This window comes from Canis lupus, chromosome 38 (assembly GCF_011100685.1).
Source record: "Canis lupus familiaris isolate Mischka breed German Shepherd chromosome 38, alternate assembly UU_Cfam_GSD_1.0, whole genome shotgun sequence".
Lineage (NCBI taxonomy): Eukaryota > Metazoa > Chordata > Mammalia > Carnivora > Canidae > Canis > Canis lupus.
In genome coordinates, this window is record NC_049259.1 from 21,810,981 (window position 1) to 21,824,345 (window position 13,365).

Below are 13,365 nucleotides of genomic sequence, written 5' to 3' on the forward strand. Positions count from 1 at the left end.
GTGCACCTGTGCGGGCGGGCGAGCTGTGAGGTAGGGGACGGGACAACGCTGGGCGTGTGCTGAGGAGCCTGTGGGAGACCGGGACTGCCGGCCTTGAGTGTAGGACGTGGGTGTGGGGTCCAAGGGGTCGGTGGTAGATGGAGGGTTTGAGCCTGGAGGCTGGAAGGAGCGGCACGTGGCACGTGGGGGTGGGTGGCGGTGGGGGGGAGTGGGTCCCGGTGCCAGAGGGCTGGGAGACCCCGTGGTGGCGGTGGACGGCGGCGGGAGAGGTGCCGGGAGAGGCCGCTGGGCTGCGCTGGGCTGCGCTGGGCTGCGCTGGGCTGCGCTGCAGGGTGGCCGGGCAGACGAGAGCGGGTGAGCGAGCGAGCGAGCGAGCGAGCGAGCGAGGTGCAGGGGGCGGGGGTGGCAAGCAGGCAGCTGCGCGGCGGGCCGGGCGAGGCAAAGAGAGAGAGAGAGGGAGGGAGGGAGGGACCGGGTGTTCGGAGCTGTTCCCACGGGGTGAGGAATTCCACCGCCCCGGAGATGACCATTCCCCGTCATCGTCATGGGGACCACCAGCCACGTCTCAGGTGTCAGGTGTCGTCCTGGGCTTGAGATTCAGGAGGCCAAAGGGACAGACGCAACGCACGATCATCGACAAATGAGGACTGGGAAAGGAGGGCACGGGGAGGCGGGTGACAGGGGTGGGGGTCGTTCGGGCAAGAGGGGCTGGTGGGGGTGGAGAGGGGCCAGCGGCGCTGGTACTCGTGTTGCTGCTGCTGCCGCCGCTGCCTCCGCCGCCGCCGGTGATGGTGGTGGCGAACTTTGGCGCTGTTGGTGACGGCGTCCCCCGGGGCCCCGGTGTAACGTGGACTCGGTGAGCGATGGGGGTCGGGGGTCCGGGAAGGCCTTCGGTGCCGCCGCCGGCGATGCCCTTGCCCGTGCGCTGGCCTCGGTCCTGCTGCTGCTGCTATCGCGGTGGTGGTGTGCTGGTGGTCCTGGGGCTTGGTGGCGACTCGGTGCTGGTGGGGTGGTGGTGAGGGAGGGTGGAGGACTTCAGGGCCGTGGGCCATGCTACCCGTGCCGGTGTGCTGATGGTGGCCTCGGTGGTGGCGGTGACCGCGGAGGACTTCAGTCTGTTGGCGATCATGCCTACGCTGGCCTGCTGGCGGTGGGCACGTCCCGCTGCTGCTGCTGCTGCTGCTGCTGCTGCTGGTACAACTGCTTCTGGCATGGTGGTGGTAGTCCTGGTGCTGGTGCTGGTGCTGGTGCTGGTGGTGGGGATGGGTGGTCCTGGGGGGTTGGTGGTGGACCAGGTGCTGCGGGGGTCGTGGAGGCCGGGCGAGGGGGGGAGGTGACCTCCGTGCCCTTGGCCGTGATGCCCATGCTGGTGCGCCGCCGTTCGTGGACCCGACGTGCTGGTGACAGCCGTGGCGGTGGCGCTGTCCCTCGAGGCTGGGTGTGCTGGCGCCGGTGCTGGCTAGGCTGCATGGACCTGGTGCTCGCGGTGACTTTAGCAGTGGGGAGTGGCCCGTGTTTGAAGGAGACCGCGGCCAGGTGGCCATAGAGAGCATCCCGGGGCTGCCAACGGGAGGATGTCGGGCCGTTGAAACGGGGCTCCTGGCGCGCTCCAAGGAGTGCTGAGGGCCCCTCCAGAGGAGGGGTGGCAAGATGGTTGGTGGTCGGTCGACGTGCAAAGAGAGGAGGGTTTGGGGAGTGTGGGTAGAATGAGCCATTGAGGGAGGGAATGTGAAAAGCATGCAGTGGGCTGTGCCCGGGCGGCGCGCGGGCGGTGCTTGGAATCATTGCTTGAAGTGACGTGGGTGAGCGAAGCGCCGTCCGGGTCAGGGGTCATGGAGAGAAAAAGGGCAAGGAACAACGTGGGGCCGGGCAAGGGACCTGGGGCCACGTCGGGCGGCAGGGGGCGGTGCAGCCGGTGTGAGCCGTGGCGGCCAGGGCTGGCGGCCACGGGCGAGAGACCAGAACAGACAAGTCGTCAAGGGGGAAGCGGGGGCCGGGGGGCAGGAGGGGCAGGGGCCCCCGGCGTGAGCACAGCTGGTTCAGGCTCAGAGCCCTGTGGCTTGAGCGCGTGCGCGAGGAAGTCCGGGCGCGCGCCGGCCAAAAGGGGGGCGGCGCGCTGCATGTGCCGGGAATCGAACCCGGGGCCTCCCGCCGTGCAGGCGAGAATTTCTACCACTGAACCACCCATGCACCGGTGGCGGCGGCCACCAGACGGCTTCCCCAGCGGCGCTCGTCGTCGTCCCGGCACGGCCAGTGGTGAGCACCCGCTGCGCGGGGGGGGCGGCGGGCCCGCGGTCTGCAAGACAGGCTCCGCGCCCGTGCAGATGCGCCGAGGGCTCGGGCTCGGGCTCGGGCTCGGGCTCGGGCCGGCGCGCGGCGCCCACGGTCCCAGCGAGGCCCCGAGGCGGACTCGGCTCACCCTGCGCCCTCTCCCTGGGGCGGGGCCGCCGCCAGACACTGTCCTGCCGGGAGGAGCAGCCTGGCCAAGCCTGACCCGCGCCCGATTCCCAGGCAGCGGGGCGTCGTGGCCGGCGCAGCTCAGCGCGGACCTTCCCTTCCCTCCCGGCGCCCCCCCGAAGGCCCATGGGCGGATGGCTCTCCGGCCCGTGCAGTGCGCGCCGGCGGGGCCGGCTGGGGCCCGGAGCTCGGATTGTGTGCGCTCCCGGGGTGCCGCGGGGGGGGGGGGGGGGTGTGGGTGCGCGTGTGTGTCGGTCGTCGGTGTCGTCGTCGGAGATGGGGGCCCGCCGAGTAGCGCCCAAGCCAAGAGGCCAAAGAAAGGCGGTGTGAGCTCTGCCCGCAGCTCTCCGTCGGGGGCCGGCTGGGCTGCGGTGGGGGTGAGGCCGGCCAGGTGCGCTTGGGCGGAGCGGCCGCCGGCTGCTGGCTGGCGGGCGGCGCGGTGAGGGAGCGCGCTGGCGTCCTGGAGCCCCCCGGCCCCGCAGCGGCTTCCGCGCGGATGGGGCCCGGGAGGCAGGGCTGCCTTGCGCTCAGGGGCTCCCCGGGAGCCAAACCACGGGCGGGGTGGACCCCACCCCTCCCCCCCGGGCCAGGCCCAGCGAACTGGGGCCTGGGTGGTCCCGTCTCTGCTGGCGCGCGAGGGCTCGGCTGCCCGCCTGCGGGCGTGTGGCCGTGGTGAGGCCTCCGGGTGGCCACGCCTCGGGCGCCCCGGGACGGAGGGTGGAGACCACGGAATGAATGGGGGCCGGCGGAAAGGACAGGCCGTGGGGACCCCGCGCTCCCGGCGGGCGGGCGGGGGAGGTGTAGGGCGGGGCTGGGAGAGCGAGGAGGCGAGCGAGGCGCCCCTCAGTGGGAGCGTGGCCCGGCCCGCGCGGGGCTGCCGGCATTTCGGCCCGCGGCTGGCCTGCAGGGGGCGGCGGCGGGAAGGAAGAGGGCAAACGGAGCCCCCGGAGAGCCGTGCCGCCGACTTGCCGATTGCCGAGCCGCCCGGCCGCCGTGGGATGAAGGAGGGAGAGGCGGGAGGTGGCGGAGGAGGGCGCGGGGGCGCCAAGCCTGTGGCCGGGAGGGCCGAGGCGCTGCAGCTGCGTGGGTCCCGGGCACGTGTGCCAGGGCGCCGCCAGCCGCAGCCCGCAGCCCGGCCCGCAGCCCGCAGCGGCGTGTAAGGCGGGACAGACAGGGCGTCGTCCAGGCCCGGGTGCGGAGAGCCCGCGTTGGGCGGGCCAAAAGGTGGGCGTGTCAGGGTGGGATTCGAACCCACGCCTCCAGGGGAGACTGCGACCTGAACGCAGCGCCTTAGACCGCTCGGCCATCCACGGCGGGCCTGGGCGCGCCGCCGCTCGCCTGGCTGGGACCCGGCGCCGACCCCGGAGCTGGCTGGCGGCCGTGTGGGTGCGCGACGGACGGACGGACGACGGACGGACGACTCGCGCGGCGGACGGACGGCGACGGTCCCGGCGCGACGACTGGCGCCGTGCGCGACGGACGACGGCCCGACGACTCGCTCCGCCCGCCGCCGTCGCCCTCCCGCGGTCCTCGCCGCCGCCCCCTCCCCTTCCCGGGGCGCGCACCCTGCTGCCGGCGTCCGGCCCCCGCCGCCCCCGCCGCCCGCCGCGGCCCATCCCCGGCGCGGGGCCTCCGGCTCGCTCGCGCAGCCCTGCTTGCCGTGTCGGGCGTCTTCTCCCGCCGCCATCCCCGCGCGGCTGGGGGGGCGGGGGCGGCGGCGGGTCCGGGGGCGCGACGCTCCGAGTCGGGCCGGGGGACTGCTGTGCGCGCTGACGCGGCGGCCGGGGGGTCGGGCCGGGTGGGCCGTGGCCCGGGGCACGTGGCGGGCGCCTGGCAGGACGGGCGCGCGGGACGTCGAGGGCCCGGGTGGGCGTGGGCAGGCAGGCAGGCCGGCGGGGGGCGGGCGGGCGGAGAGGGGTCGGGCGCCCGGGCGGCCGCCGCCGCCGTCCTCGTTAGTATAGTGGTGAGTATCCCCGCCTGTCACGCGGGAGACCGGGGTTCGATTCCCCGACGGGGAGGCGAGACACGCCCTCTTTTGGTCGCGGGCGCCGCCGCCGCGCTGCCCAAACGTACGCCGGCCCCCAGGGCCCTCCTTCTCCTCCTTCTCCTCCTTGTCCTCCTTCTCCTCCCTCGTGCCTCCGCCCGGCCCCGTGCGGCCAGAGGCGCGGGGCGACCGCGGGGGCCCGTCCTGCCCGCCGTCGACCCGACCCCCCGCACCCCCTGCCCTTCCTCGTCGGCCCTGGCGCCCTGGCGCCCTGGCGCGTGCGGGCTCGGCCCAGCCCAGCCGGGACCTCCTGACGGGAGGCTGGCCGCCACGGGCTCCTCGCTCACGCGACGGACAGCTGCCCGGCTGCCGGGCTGCCCGTGGAGGTGGCCGTGGGGGCCGGGCCGACTGTGCGGGCGGGGCGGGGCGGGGCGGGGCGGGGCGCGGGTGGCGGGAGGGAAGGGAAGGGAAGGGAAGCGCGCGCCGGGGGCAGGGGGCAAGGGGCGGGGCTCCCCGGCGGGCAGCCGAGGGCCCGGGAGCCGCAGGGCGGCGAGAGCGCCCCCCAGAGGCGGGCGGCGGAGGCGGCGGGCGGTCGTGCCTGCGGAGCAGCCAGGGCTGCGTGGGGGTGGCGCGGGTGGGGCGCCGGGCGGCCGCTGGTGGCGCCCGCGACGGCGCAGAGCTGCGGCCGGCCGGCACGTCGGGGCAGGGCTGCGGCAGGCGGCGGAGGCGGTGGCGAGAGGGCGAGGAGGCGCTGGTGCGGAGCCTGGGCCGGCGTCCGGGGGCGGCCCGGCTGTGCAGCGTTGGTGGTATAGTGGTGAGCATAGCTGCCTTCCAAGCAGTTGACCCGGGTTCGATTCCCGGCCAACGCAGCTGGCCAACGTTTTGCGCGGCTCCAGGGCCCCGGTGCTCAGGCCCGATGGGAGCCGGGAGCCGGGCGCGACGCTGAGTGCGTGTGTGTGTGTGTGTGAGAGAGAGAGAGAGAGAGAGAAGAGAGAGAGGAGGAGGAGGAGGCGCGCAGCGTTTTTGACGGCGCGGCGGTCGGGGCGGCTCCGGCCAGGTGGCTTCGGCGGGGGCCGGCGGGCCGGCTGCGCGTGGCCCGGCGGGGCCATGGAGGCCAAGCAGAGGCGAGTGGTGCGGTAGGGAGGGAGGCGCCGGGTTCAGGGCGCACGGGCCATGCGCGCAGCCTGACGCTCCCTGGTGTCTAGTGGTTAGGATTCGGCGCTCTCACCGCCGCGCGCCGGGTTCGATTCCCGGTCAGGAAGCCTTTCTTCTTCCTCTCGCAAGACCGCCGCGCACACCCCCTTTTAGCCCAAGCATCGCTCGTGCGTCTCCCTGGCCCCGAGCTGACCGAGGCTGCGCTGCGCACGAGGCCCACCCGCCTCGTCGAGCCCAAGGCTGGCTTGCCTGGCGGGCTTCCGTCGGGCCCGGCCCAAGGCCTTTGGCCTCGCTGGCTGGCTGGCCGGCAGTTGGGCCGACTGGAGGTCTCGGCGTCTCGCGGCCGCCTCCCCCGACGCTCGCCTGGCTCCCCGTCTCGCTCCGCCCCAGGCCCGACGTCCGGGACGCCGTCCGACCCCAGCCGAGGCCACCGACAGGCCGGGCGCCTCGGGCCTCCGTGGGTGCTTGGACTCTCCCGCAGCACCCCTGCCGCCGGGAGAAAGGTCGTGGCGGCTCGCAGCGCCCCCACCCCCGGCCCCCCGCTGGCTCCTTGGTGAGGTGCCTACTGGCGGCGGCCGCGCTGGGGGCATGTGGGGGCGGCGGGCCGAGGCAGAGGGGGCCGGGTTGTGGGGAGGGTGAGCCACCTGTCTTCTCTCTGGAGTTCGGGGGTCACTTGCTGGAGCCCCCGGTGCCTTCTCTCGGCCGTCGGCCCGGCAACCGCCAGCGATGGCGGCGCACGTGGGTGGTGGTCTTGGGCCTTGGGCGGATGGGAGCAGAGCGCCGGCCCCCGCCGCCCCCGCCCGGGCAGGCGGTGGTTGGAAAGCGGTTGTGGGCGTGTCCCGGTGGCCGGACCACCAGGCAGTGGAGGCAGAGAGCAGGAGATAGATGCAGGAGGCCAGTGGGCTAACCCGCGTGGCCGGCAGGTGGGAGGGGCGGAGGCACCCGGGGACAGAAGGGGTGCCCTTGGAGGCCCCGGGTCAGTCCCAACTGCACGACCGCTACCCCGAATCCTGGGGCAGAGGGGCAGGCGTGTTCCCCGACACAGCTTCCTCCACCACGCCCCCGGCCCCGGCCCCGGCCCCAGCCCCACGAGGCCGGCGCCCCAGCTGGATGCCGCTCGGAAGGCGTTTCCCCTTGGCGCCTTAGCGCCCACCTAGGCAGGAGAGCCTGCAGCCCTGTCTCCGACCGGAGTGCGGGGTCTCCTGGCGCCGCTGCTCCTGCAGGTGAACCGCAGCGCCCGGCCTCCTTCCTGCAACGCTTGCACGCCGGCCCTCCCAAGGCTTTGCTGTGTGTCAGAGACCGTCTGTCTCCGTCGGAGGCGCAGAGGCCGGCCCGCGCTCTGCGTGAGCCTTCCGCGGCTCGCTGGCTGGATTGGGCCCACGGTCGGGCGGCGGTGGAGAGGAGCGCCCGTCGTGGGCCTCCGGGTGCTTCCCGTCAGCACGGGCAGTTCCCTCAGCGCCCCTCGCCTCTCCCTCTGGCTGTATGGGTGGGGGGTGGGGGGTGCGGGGAGTCCGCGACGGTGGGGGATAGCGCGGGACGAGGGTGTTCTCCCCCGCGCGTCGCCTCCCACGGGGGTCAGGGCACAGGCGCAAAGCGTCCCGGAAAGAGGGGAGGGCCAGGAAGGCGGACCGAGCCGGGGCAGTGGGAGAAGGAAGTACCGGGTGTGTGCGTGGAGTGAGGGCCCGGGACGTGTGGCGCCGGCGGGCACTGGCCGAGAGTGGGGCTGGCCACTGAGGCAGGGTGTCTGCGGGGGCTCGGGTGCGGCAGGGCACCCCTGCCGGCGCCTCTCCTGCACCTGTGCACCTGTGCGGGCGGGCGAGCTGTGAGGTAGGGGACGGGACACGCTGGGCGTGTGCCTGAGAGCCCTGTGGGAGACCGGGACTGCCGGCCTTGAGTGTAGGACGTGGGTGTGGGGTCCAAGGGGTCGGTGGTAGATGTGGTTAGAGGAGGGTTTGAGCCTGGAGGCTGGAAGGAGCGGCACGTGGCACGTGGGGGTGGGTGGAGGTGGGGGAGTGGGTCCCGGTGCCAGAGGGCTGGGAGACCCCGTGGGTGGGCGGTGGACGGCGGCGGCGGGAGAGGTGCCGGGGAGGCCCGCTGGGCTGCGCTGGGCTGCGCTGGGCTGCGCTGGGCTGCGCTGCAGGGTGGCCGGGCCAGACGAGAGCGGTGGTGGATGAGACTGAGAGCGATGCGAGCGACCGAGCGAGCGAGGTGCAGGGGCGGGTGGGTGGCAAGCAGGCAGTGCGCGGCGGCCAGGGCGAGGCAAAGAGGAGAGAGAGAGGGAGGGAGGGAGGGACCGGGTTGTCGGAGCTGTTCCCACGGGGGTGAGGAATTCCACCCGCCCCGGAGATGACCATTCCCCGTCATCGTCATGGGGACCACCAGCCACGTCTCAGGTGTCAGGTGTCGTCCCTGGGCTTGAGATTCAGGGAGGCCAAAGGGACAGACGCAACGCACGATCATCCGACAAATGAGGACTGGAAAGGAGGGCACGGGGAGGAGGCGGGTGACAGGGGTGGGGTCGTTCGGGCAAGAGGGGCTGGTGGGGTGGAGGGGCCAGCGGCGCTGGTAACTCGTGTTTGCTGCTGCTGCCGCCGCTGCCCTCCGCCGCCGCCGGTGATGGTGGGTGGCGAACTTTGGCGCTGTTGGTGACGGCGTCCCCCGGGGCCCCGGTGTGTACCGGTGGACTCGGTGAGCGATGGGGGTCGGGGGGTCCGGGAAGGCCTTCGGTGCCGCGCCGGCGATGCCCTTCCCGTGCGCTGGCCTCGGTCCTGCTGCTTGCTGCTATCGCGGTGGTGGTGTGCTGGTGGGTCCTGGGGCTTGGTGGCGACTCGGTGCTGGTGGGGTGGCTGGTGAGGGAGGGTGGAGGACTTCAGGGCCGTGGGCCCATGCTACCGTGCCGGTGTGCTGATGGTGGCCTCGGTGGTGGCGGTGACCGCGAGGACTTCAGTCTGTTGGCGATCATGCTACGCTGGGCCTGCTGGCGGTGGGCACGTCCCGCTGCTGCTGCTGCTGCTTGCTTGCTGCTGCTGGTACAATGCTTCTGGCATGGTGGTGGTAGTCCTGGTGCTGGTGCTGGTTGCTGGTTGCTGTGTGGGATGGTGGTCCCTGGGGGTTGGTGGTGGACCAAGTGCTGCGGGGTCGTGGAGGCCGGGCGAGGGGGGAGGTGACCTCCGTGCCCTTGGCCGTGATTGCCATGCTGGTGCGCCGCCGTTCGTGGACACCGACGTGCTGGTGACAGCCGTGGCGGTGGCGCTGTCCCTCGAGGCTGGGTGTGCTGGCGCCGGTGCTGGCTAGGCTGCATGGACCTGGTGCTCGCGGTGACTTTAGCAGTGGGGAGTGGCCCGTGTTTGAAGGAGACCGCGGCCAGGTGGCCATAGAGAGCATCCCGGGGCTGCCAACGGGAGGATGTCGGGCCGTGAAACGGGGCTCCCTGGCGCGCTCCAAGGAGTGGCTGAGGGCCCCTCCAGAGGAGGGGTGGCAAGATGGTTGGTGGTCGGTCGACGTGCAAAGAGAGGAGGGTTTGGGGAGTGTGGGGTAGAATGAGCCATTGAGGGAGGGAATGTGAAAAGCATGCAGGTGGGCTGTGCCCGGGCGGGCGCGGGCGGTGCTTGGAAGCATTGCTTGAAGTGACGTGGGTGAGCGAAGCGCCGTCCGGGGTCAGGGTCATGGAGAGAAAAAGGGCAAGGACAACGTGGGCCGGGCAAGGGACCTGGGCCACGTCGGGCGGCAGGGGGCGGGCAGCCGGGTGGAGCGTGGCGGCCAGGGCTGGCGGCCACGGGCGAGAGACCAGAACAGACAAGTCGGCAGGGGGAAGCGGGGCGGGGCAGGAGGGCAGGGCCCCCGGCGTGAGCACAGCTGGTTCAGGCTCAGGCCCTGTGGCTTGAGCGCGTGCGCGAGGAAGCCGGGCGCGCGCGGCCAAAAGGGGGCGGCGCGCTGCATGGGCCGGGAATCGAACCCGGGCCTCCCGCGTGGCAGGCGGAGAATTCTACCACTGAACCACCCATGCACCGGTGGCGGCGGCCACCAGACGGCTTCCCCAGCGGCGCTCGTCGTCGTCCCGGCACGGCCAGTGGTGAGCACCCGCTGCGCGGGGGCGGGCGGCGGGCCCGCGGTCTGCAAGACAGGCTCCGCGCCCGTGCAGATGCGCCGAGGGCTCGGGCTCGGGCTCGGGCTCGGGCTCGGGCCGGCGCGCGGCGCCCACGGTCCCAGCGAGGCCCCGAGGCGGACTCGGCTCACCCTGCGCCCTCTCCCTGGGGCGGGGCCCGCCGCCAGACCACTGTCCTGCCGGGAGGAGCAAGCCTGGGCCAAGCCTGACCCGCGCCCGATTCCCAGGCAGCGCGGGGGCGTCTGTGGCCGGCGCAGCTCAGCGCGGACCTTCCCTTCCCTCCGGCGCCCCCCCGAAGGCCCATGGGCGGATGGCTCTCCGGCCCGTGCAGTGCGCGCGGCGGGGGCCGGATGGGGCCCGGAGATCGGATTGTGTGCGCTCCCGGGGTGCCGCGGGGTGGGGGGGGGGGGGTGTGGGTGCGCGTGTGTGGCGTGTCGGCGTCGGTGTCGTCGTCGGAGATGGGGGCCGCCGAGAGTAGCGCCCAAGCCAAGAGGCCAAAGAAAGGCGTGTGAGCTCTGCCCCGCAGCTATCCGTCGGGGCCGGCTGGGCTGCGGTGGGGGTGAGGCCGGCAGGTGCGCTGGGCGGAGCGGCCGCCGGCTGGCTGGCTGGCGGGCGGCGCGGTGAGGGAGCGCGCTGGCGTCCTGGAGCCCCGGCCCCCGCAGCGGCTTCCGGCGCGGAGGGGGCCCGGGGAGGCAGGGCTGCCTTGCGCTCAGGGCTCCCCGGAGCCACCACGGCGGGGTGGACCCCACCCCGCCCCCCCCGGGCCAGGCCCAGCGAACGGGGCGGGGGTCCCGTCTCTGGCTGGCGCGCGGAGGGCTCGGCTGCCCGCCTGGCGGGCGTGTGGCCGTGGTGAGGCCTCCGGGTGGCCACGCCTCGTGGGCGCCCCGGGGACGGAGGGGGTGGAGACCACGGAATGAATGGGGGCCGGCGGAAAGGACAGGCCGTGGGGGACCCCCGCGCTCCCGGCGGCGGGCGGGGGGGAGGTGTAGGGCGGGGCTGGGAGAGCGAGGAGGCGAGCGAGGCGCGCCCCTCAGTGGGAGCGTGGCCCGGCCCGCGCGGGGCTTGCCGGCATTTCGGCCCGCGGCTGGCCTGCAGGGGGCGGCGGCGGGAAGGAAGAGGGCAAACGGAGCCCCCGGAGAGCCGTGCCGCCGACTTGCCGAGTTGCCGAGGCCCGCCGGCCGCCGTGGGATGAGGATGGAGGAGAGGGCGCGGGAGGTGGCGGGGGAGGGATGGGCGCGGGGGGCGCCAAGCCTGTGGCCGGGAGGGCCGAGGCGCTGCAGCTGCGTGGGTCCCCGGGCCACGTGTGCCAGGGCGCCGCCAGCCCGCAGCCCGCAGCCCGCAGCCGCAGCCAGCGGCGTGTAAGGCGGGACAGACAGGGCGTCGTCCAGGCCCGGGTGCGGAGAGCCCGCGTTGGGCGGGCCAAAAGGTGGGCGTGTCAGGAGTGGGATTCGAACCCACGCCTCCAGGGGAGACTGCGACCTGAACGCAGCGCCTTAGACCGCTCGGCCATCCTGACGGCGGGCCTGGGCGCGCCGGCCGCTCGCCTGGCTGGACCCGGCGCCGACCCCGGAGCTGGCTGGCGGCCGTGTGGGTGCGCGACGGACGGACGGACGGAACGGACGGACGGGACTCGCGTCCCGGTCGACGAGGCCAACGGCCCGCCGACTGACTCTGCTGGCGCCGCCGCCCTCGCCGCGGTCCTCGCCGCCGCCCCCTCCCCCTTCCCGGGGCGCGCACCCTGCTGCCGGCGTCCGGACACCCACGCCGCCCCCGCCGCCAGCCGCGGCCCATCCCCGGCGCGGGGCCCTCCGGCTCGCTCGCGCAGCCATGCTTGCCGGTCGGGCGGTCTTCTCCCGCCGCCATCCCGCGCGGCTGGGCGGGGGCGGGGGCCGGGGCGGGTCCGGAGGGGAAGGCGGGCGAGAAGAAGAGTAGGGACGGGGGGACTGATTCTTTGTGCGCAGCTGACGAGGCAGGTGCGGGGGGTATGGGACGGGTGTGGACGTGCGACCCGGGGCACAGTGGCGGTCGCGCACCTGGCACGGACGGGTCGCGACGGGACCGTCTGAGGGGACCCGTGGTGGGCTGTGGGCAGGCAGGCAGGCCGGCGGGCGGGGCGGGCGGGGCGGAGAGGGGTTCGGGCGCCCCGGGCGGGCCGCCGCCCGCCGTTTCCTCGTTAGTATAGTTGGTGAGTTATCCCCGCCTGTCACAGCGGGAGAGACCAGCGGGTTCGATTCCCCGACGGGGAGGCGAGACACGCCCTTCTTTTGGTCGCGGGGCGCCGCCGCCGCGCTGCCCAAACGTACGCCGGCCCCCAGGGCCCTCCTTCTCCTCCTTCTCCTCCTTGTCCCTTCTCCCTCGTGCCTCCGCCCGGCCCCGTGCGGCCAGAGGCGCGGGGCGACCGCGGGGGCCCGTCCTGCCCGCCGTCGACCCGACCCCCCGCACCCCTGCCCTTCCTCGTCGGCCCTGGCGCCTGGCGCCCTGGCGCGTGCGGGCTCGGCCCAGCCCAGCCGGGACCTCCTGACGGGAGGCTGGCCGCCACGGGCTCCTCGCTCACGCGACGGACAGCTGCCCGGCTGCCGGGCTGCCCGTGGAGGTGGCCGTGGGGGCCGGGCCGACTGTGCGGGCGGGGCGGGGCGGGGCGGGGCGGGCGCGGGTGGCGGGAGGGAAGGGAAGGGAAGGGAAGCGCGCGCGCGGGGGCAGGGGGCAAGGGGCGGGGCTCCCCGGCGGGCAGCCGAGGGCCCGGGAGCCGCAGGGCGGCGAGAGCGCCCCCCAGAGGCGGGCGGCGGAGGCGGCGGGCGGGTCGTTTCGTGCCTGCGGGAGCAGCCAGGGCTGCGTGGGGGGTGGCGCGGGTGGGGCGCCGGGCGGCCCGCTCTGGTGGCGCCCGCGACGGCGCAGAGCTGCGGCCGGCCGGCACCGGTCGGGGCAGGGCTTGCGGCAGGCGGCGGAGGCGGTGGCGAGAGGGCGAGGAGGCGCTGGTGCGGAGCCTGGGCCGGCGTCCGGGGCGGCCCGGGCTGTGCAGCGTTGGTGGTATAGTGGTGAGCATAGCTGCCTTTCCAAGCAGTTGACCCGGGTTCGATTCCCGGCCAACGCAGCTGGCCAACGTTTTTGCGCGGCTCCAGGGCCCCGGTGCTCAGGCCCGATGGAGCCGGGAGCCGGGCGCGACGCTGAGTGCGTGTGTGTTGTGTGTGTGTGAGAGAGAGAGAGAGAGAGAGAGAGAGAGAGAGGAGGAGGAGGAGGCGCCGCAGCGTTTTGACGGCGGCGGCGGGCGGGCGGTCCGGCCAGGTGGCTCGGCGGGGGGCCGGCGGGCGGCTGCGGTGGCCCGGGCGGGGGCCCTGGAGGCCAAGCAGAGGCGATGTGGGCGGTAGGGAGGGAGGCGCCGCGGTCCAGGGCGCACGGGCCAGGCGCGCAGCCTGACGCTCCCTGGTGGTCTAGTGGTTAGGATTCGGCGCTCTCACCGCCGCGGCCCGGGTTCGATTCCCGGTCAGGGAAGCCTTTCTTCTTCCTCTCGCAAGACCGCCGCCGCAACCCCTTTTTAGCCCGAAGCTCGCTCGTGCGTCTCCCTGGCCCCCGAGCTGACCGAGGGCTGCGCGTGCGCACGAGGCCACCCGCCCCGTCGAGCCAAGGCTGGCTTGCCTGGCGGGCTCCGTCGGGCCGGCCCAAGCCT

At 74.5% G+C, this 13,365-nt stretch overlaps 2 protein-coding genes and 7 non-coding genes across 9 annotated transcripts; 4 read left to right on the top strand and 5 right to left on the bottom strand.

Moving 5' to 3' along the window:
* Nucleotides 1-1,975: 1,975 nt before the first annotated feature.
* Nucleotides 1,976-5,263, bottom strand: LOC119877944 (basic proline-rich protein-like). The gene is made up of 2 exons (XM_038586449.1): nt 4,960-5,263; nt 1,976-4,815 (listed from the first exon to the last, which is right to left on the bottom strand). The coding sequence occupies exons 1-2, from the start codon at nt 5,261-5,263 to the stop codon at nt 1,976-1,978; spliced, it is 3,144 nt and encodes a 1,047-aa protein (XP_038442377.1).
* Nucleotides 3,687-3,768, bottom strand: TRNAL-CAG. The gene has a single exon. It is a non-coding gene; the product is annotated as a tRNA-Leu (tRNA).
* Nucleotides 4,404-4,475, top strand: TRNAD-GUC. Its single transcript has one exon. It is a non-coding gene; the product is annotated as a tRNA-Asp (tRNA).
* TRNAG-UCC lies at nt 5,239-5,310 on the top strand. The gene has a single exon. It is a non-coding gene; the product is annotated as a tRNA-Gly (tRNA).
* A 3,949-nt stretch (nt 5,311-9,259) lies between these two features.
* Nucleotides 9,260-12,744, bottom strand: LOC119877945 (basic proline-rich protein-like). Its single transcript, XM_038586450.1, has 3 exons — nt 12,394-12,744; nt 11,372-11,734; nt 9,260-11,173 (listed from the first exon to the last, which is right to left on the bottom strand). The coding sequence occupies exons 1-3, from the start codon at nt 12,742-12,744 to the stop codon at nt 9,260-9,262; spliced, it is 2,628 nt and encodes an 875-aa protein (XP_038442378.1).
* On the bottom strand, nt 9,531-9,602 carry TRNAG-GCC. The gene has a single exon. It is a non-coding gene; the product is annotated as a tRNA-Gly (tRNA).
* TRNAL-CAG lies at nt 11,135-11,217 on the bottom strand. Its single transcript has one exon. It is a non-coding gene; the product is annotated as a tRNA-Leu (tRNA).
* TRNAG-UCC lies at nt 12,720-12,792 on the top strand. Its single transcript has one exon. It is a non-coding gene; the product is annotated as a tRNA-Gly (tRNA).
* A 326-nt stretch (nt 12,793-13,118) lies between these two features.
* On the top strand, nt 13,119-13,190 carry TRNAE-CUC. The gene has a single exon. It is a non-coding gene; the product is annotated as a tRNA-Glu (tRNA).
* The last annotated feature ends 175 nt before the right edge of the window (nt 13,191-13,365 follow it).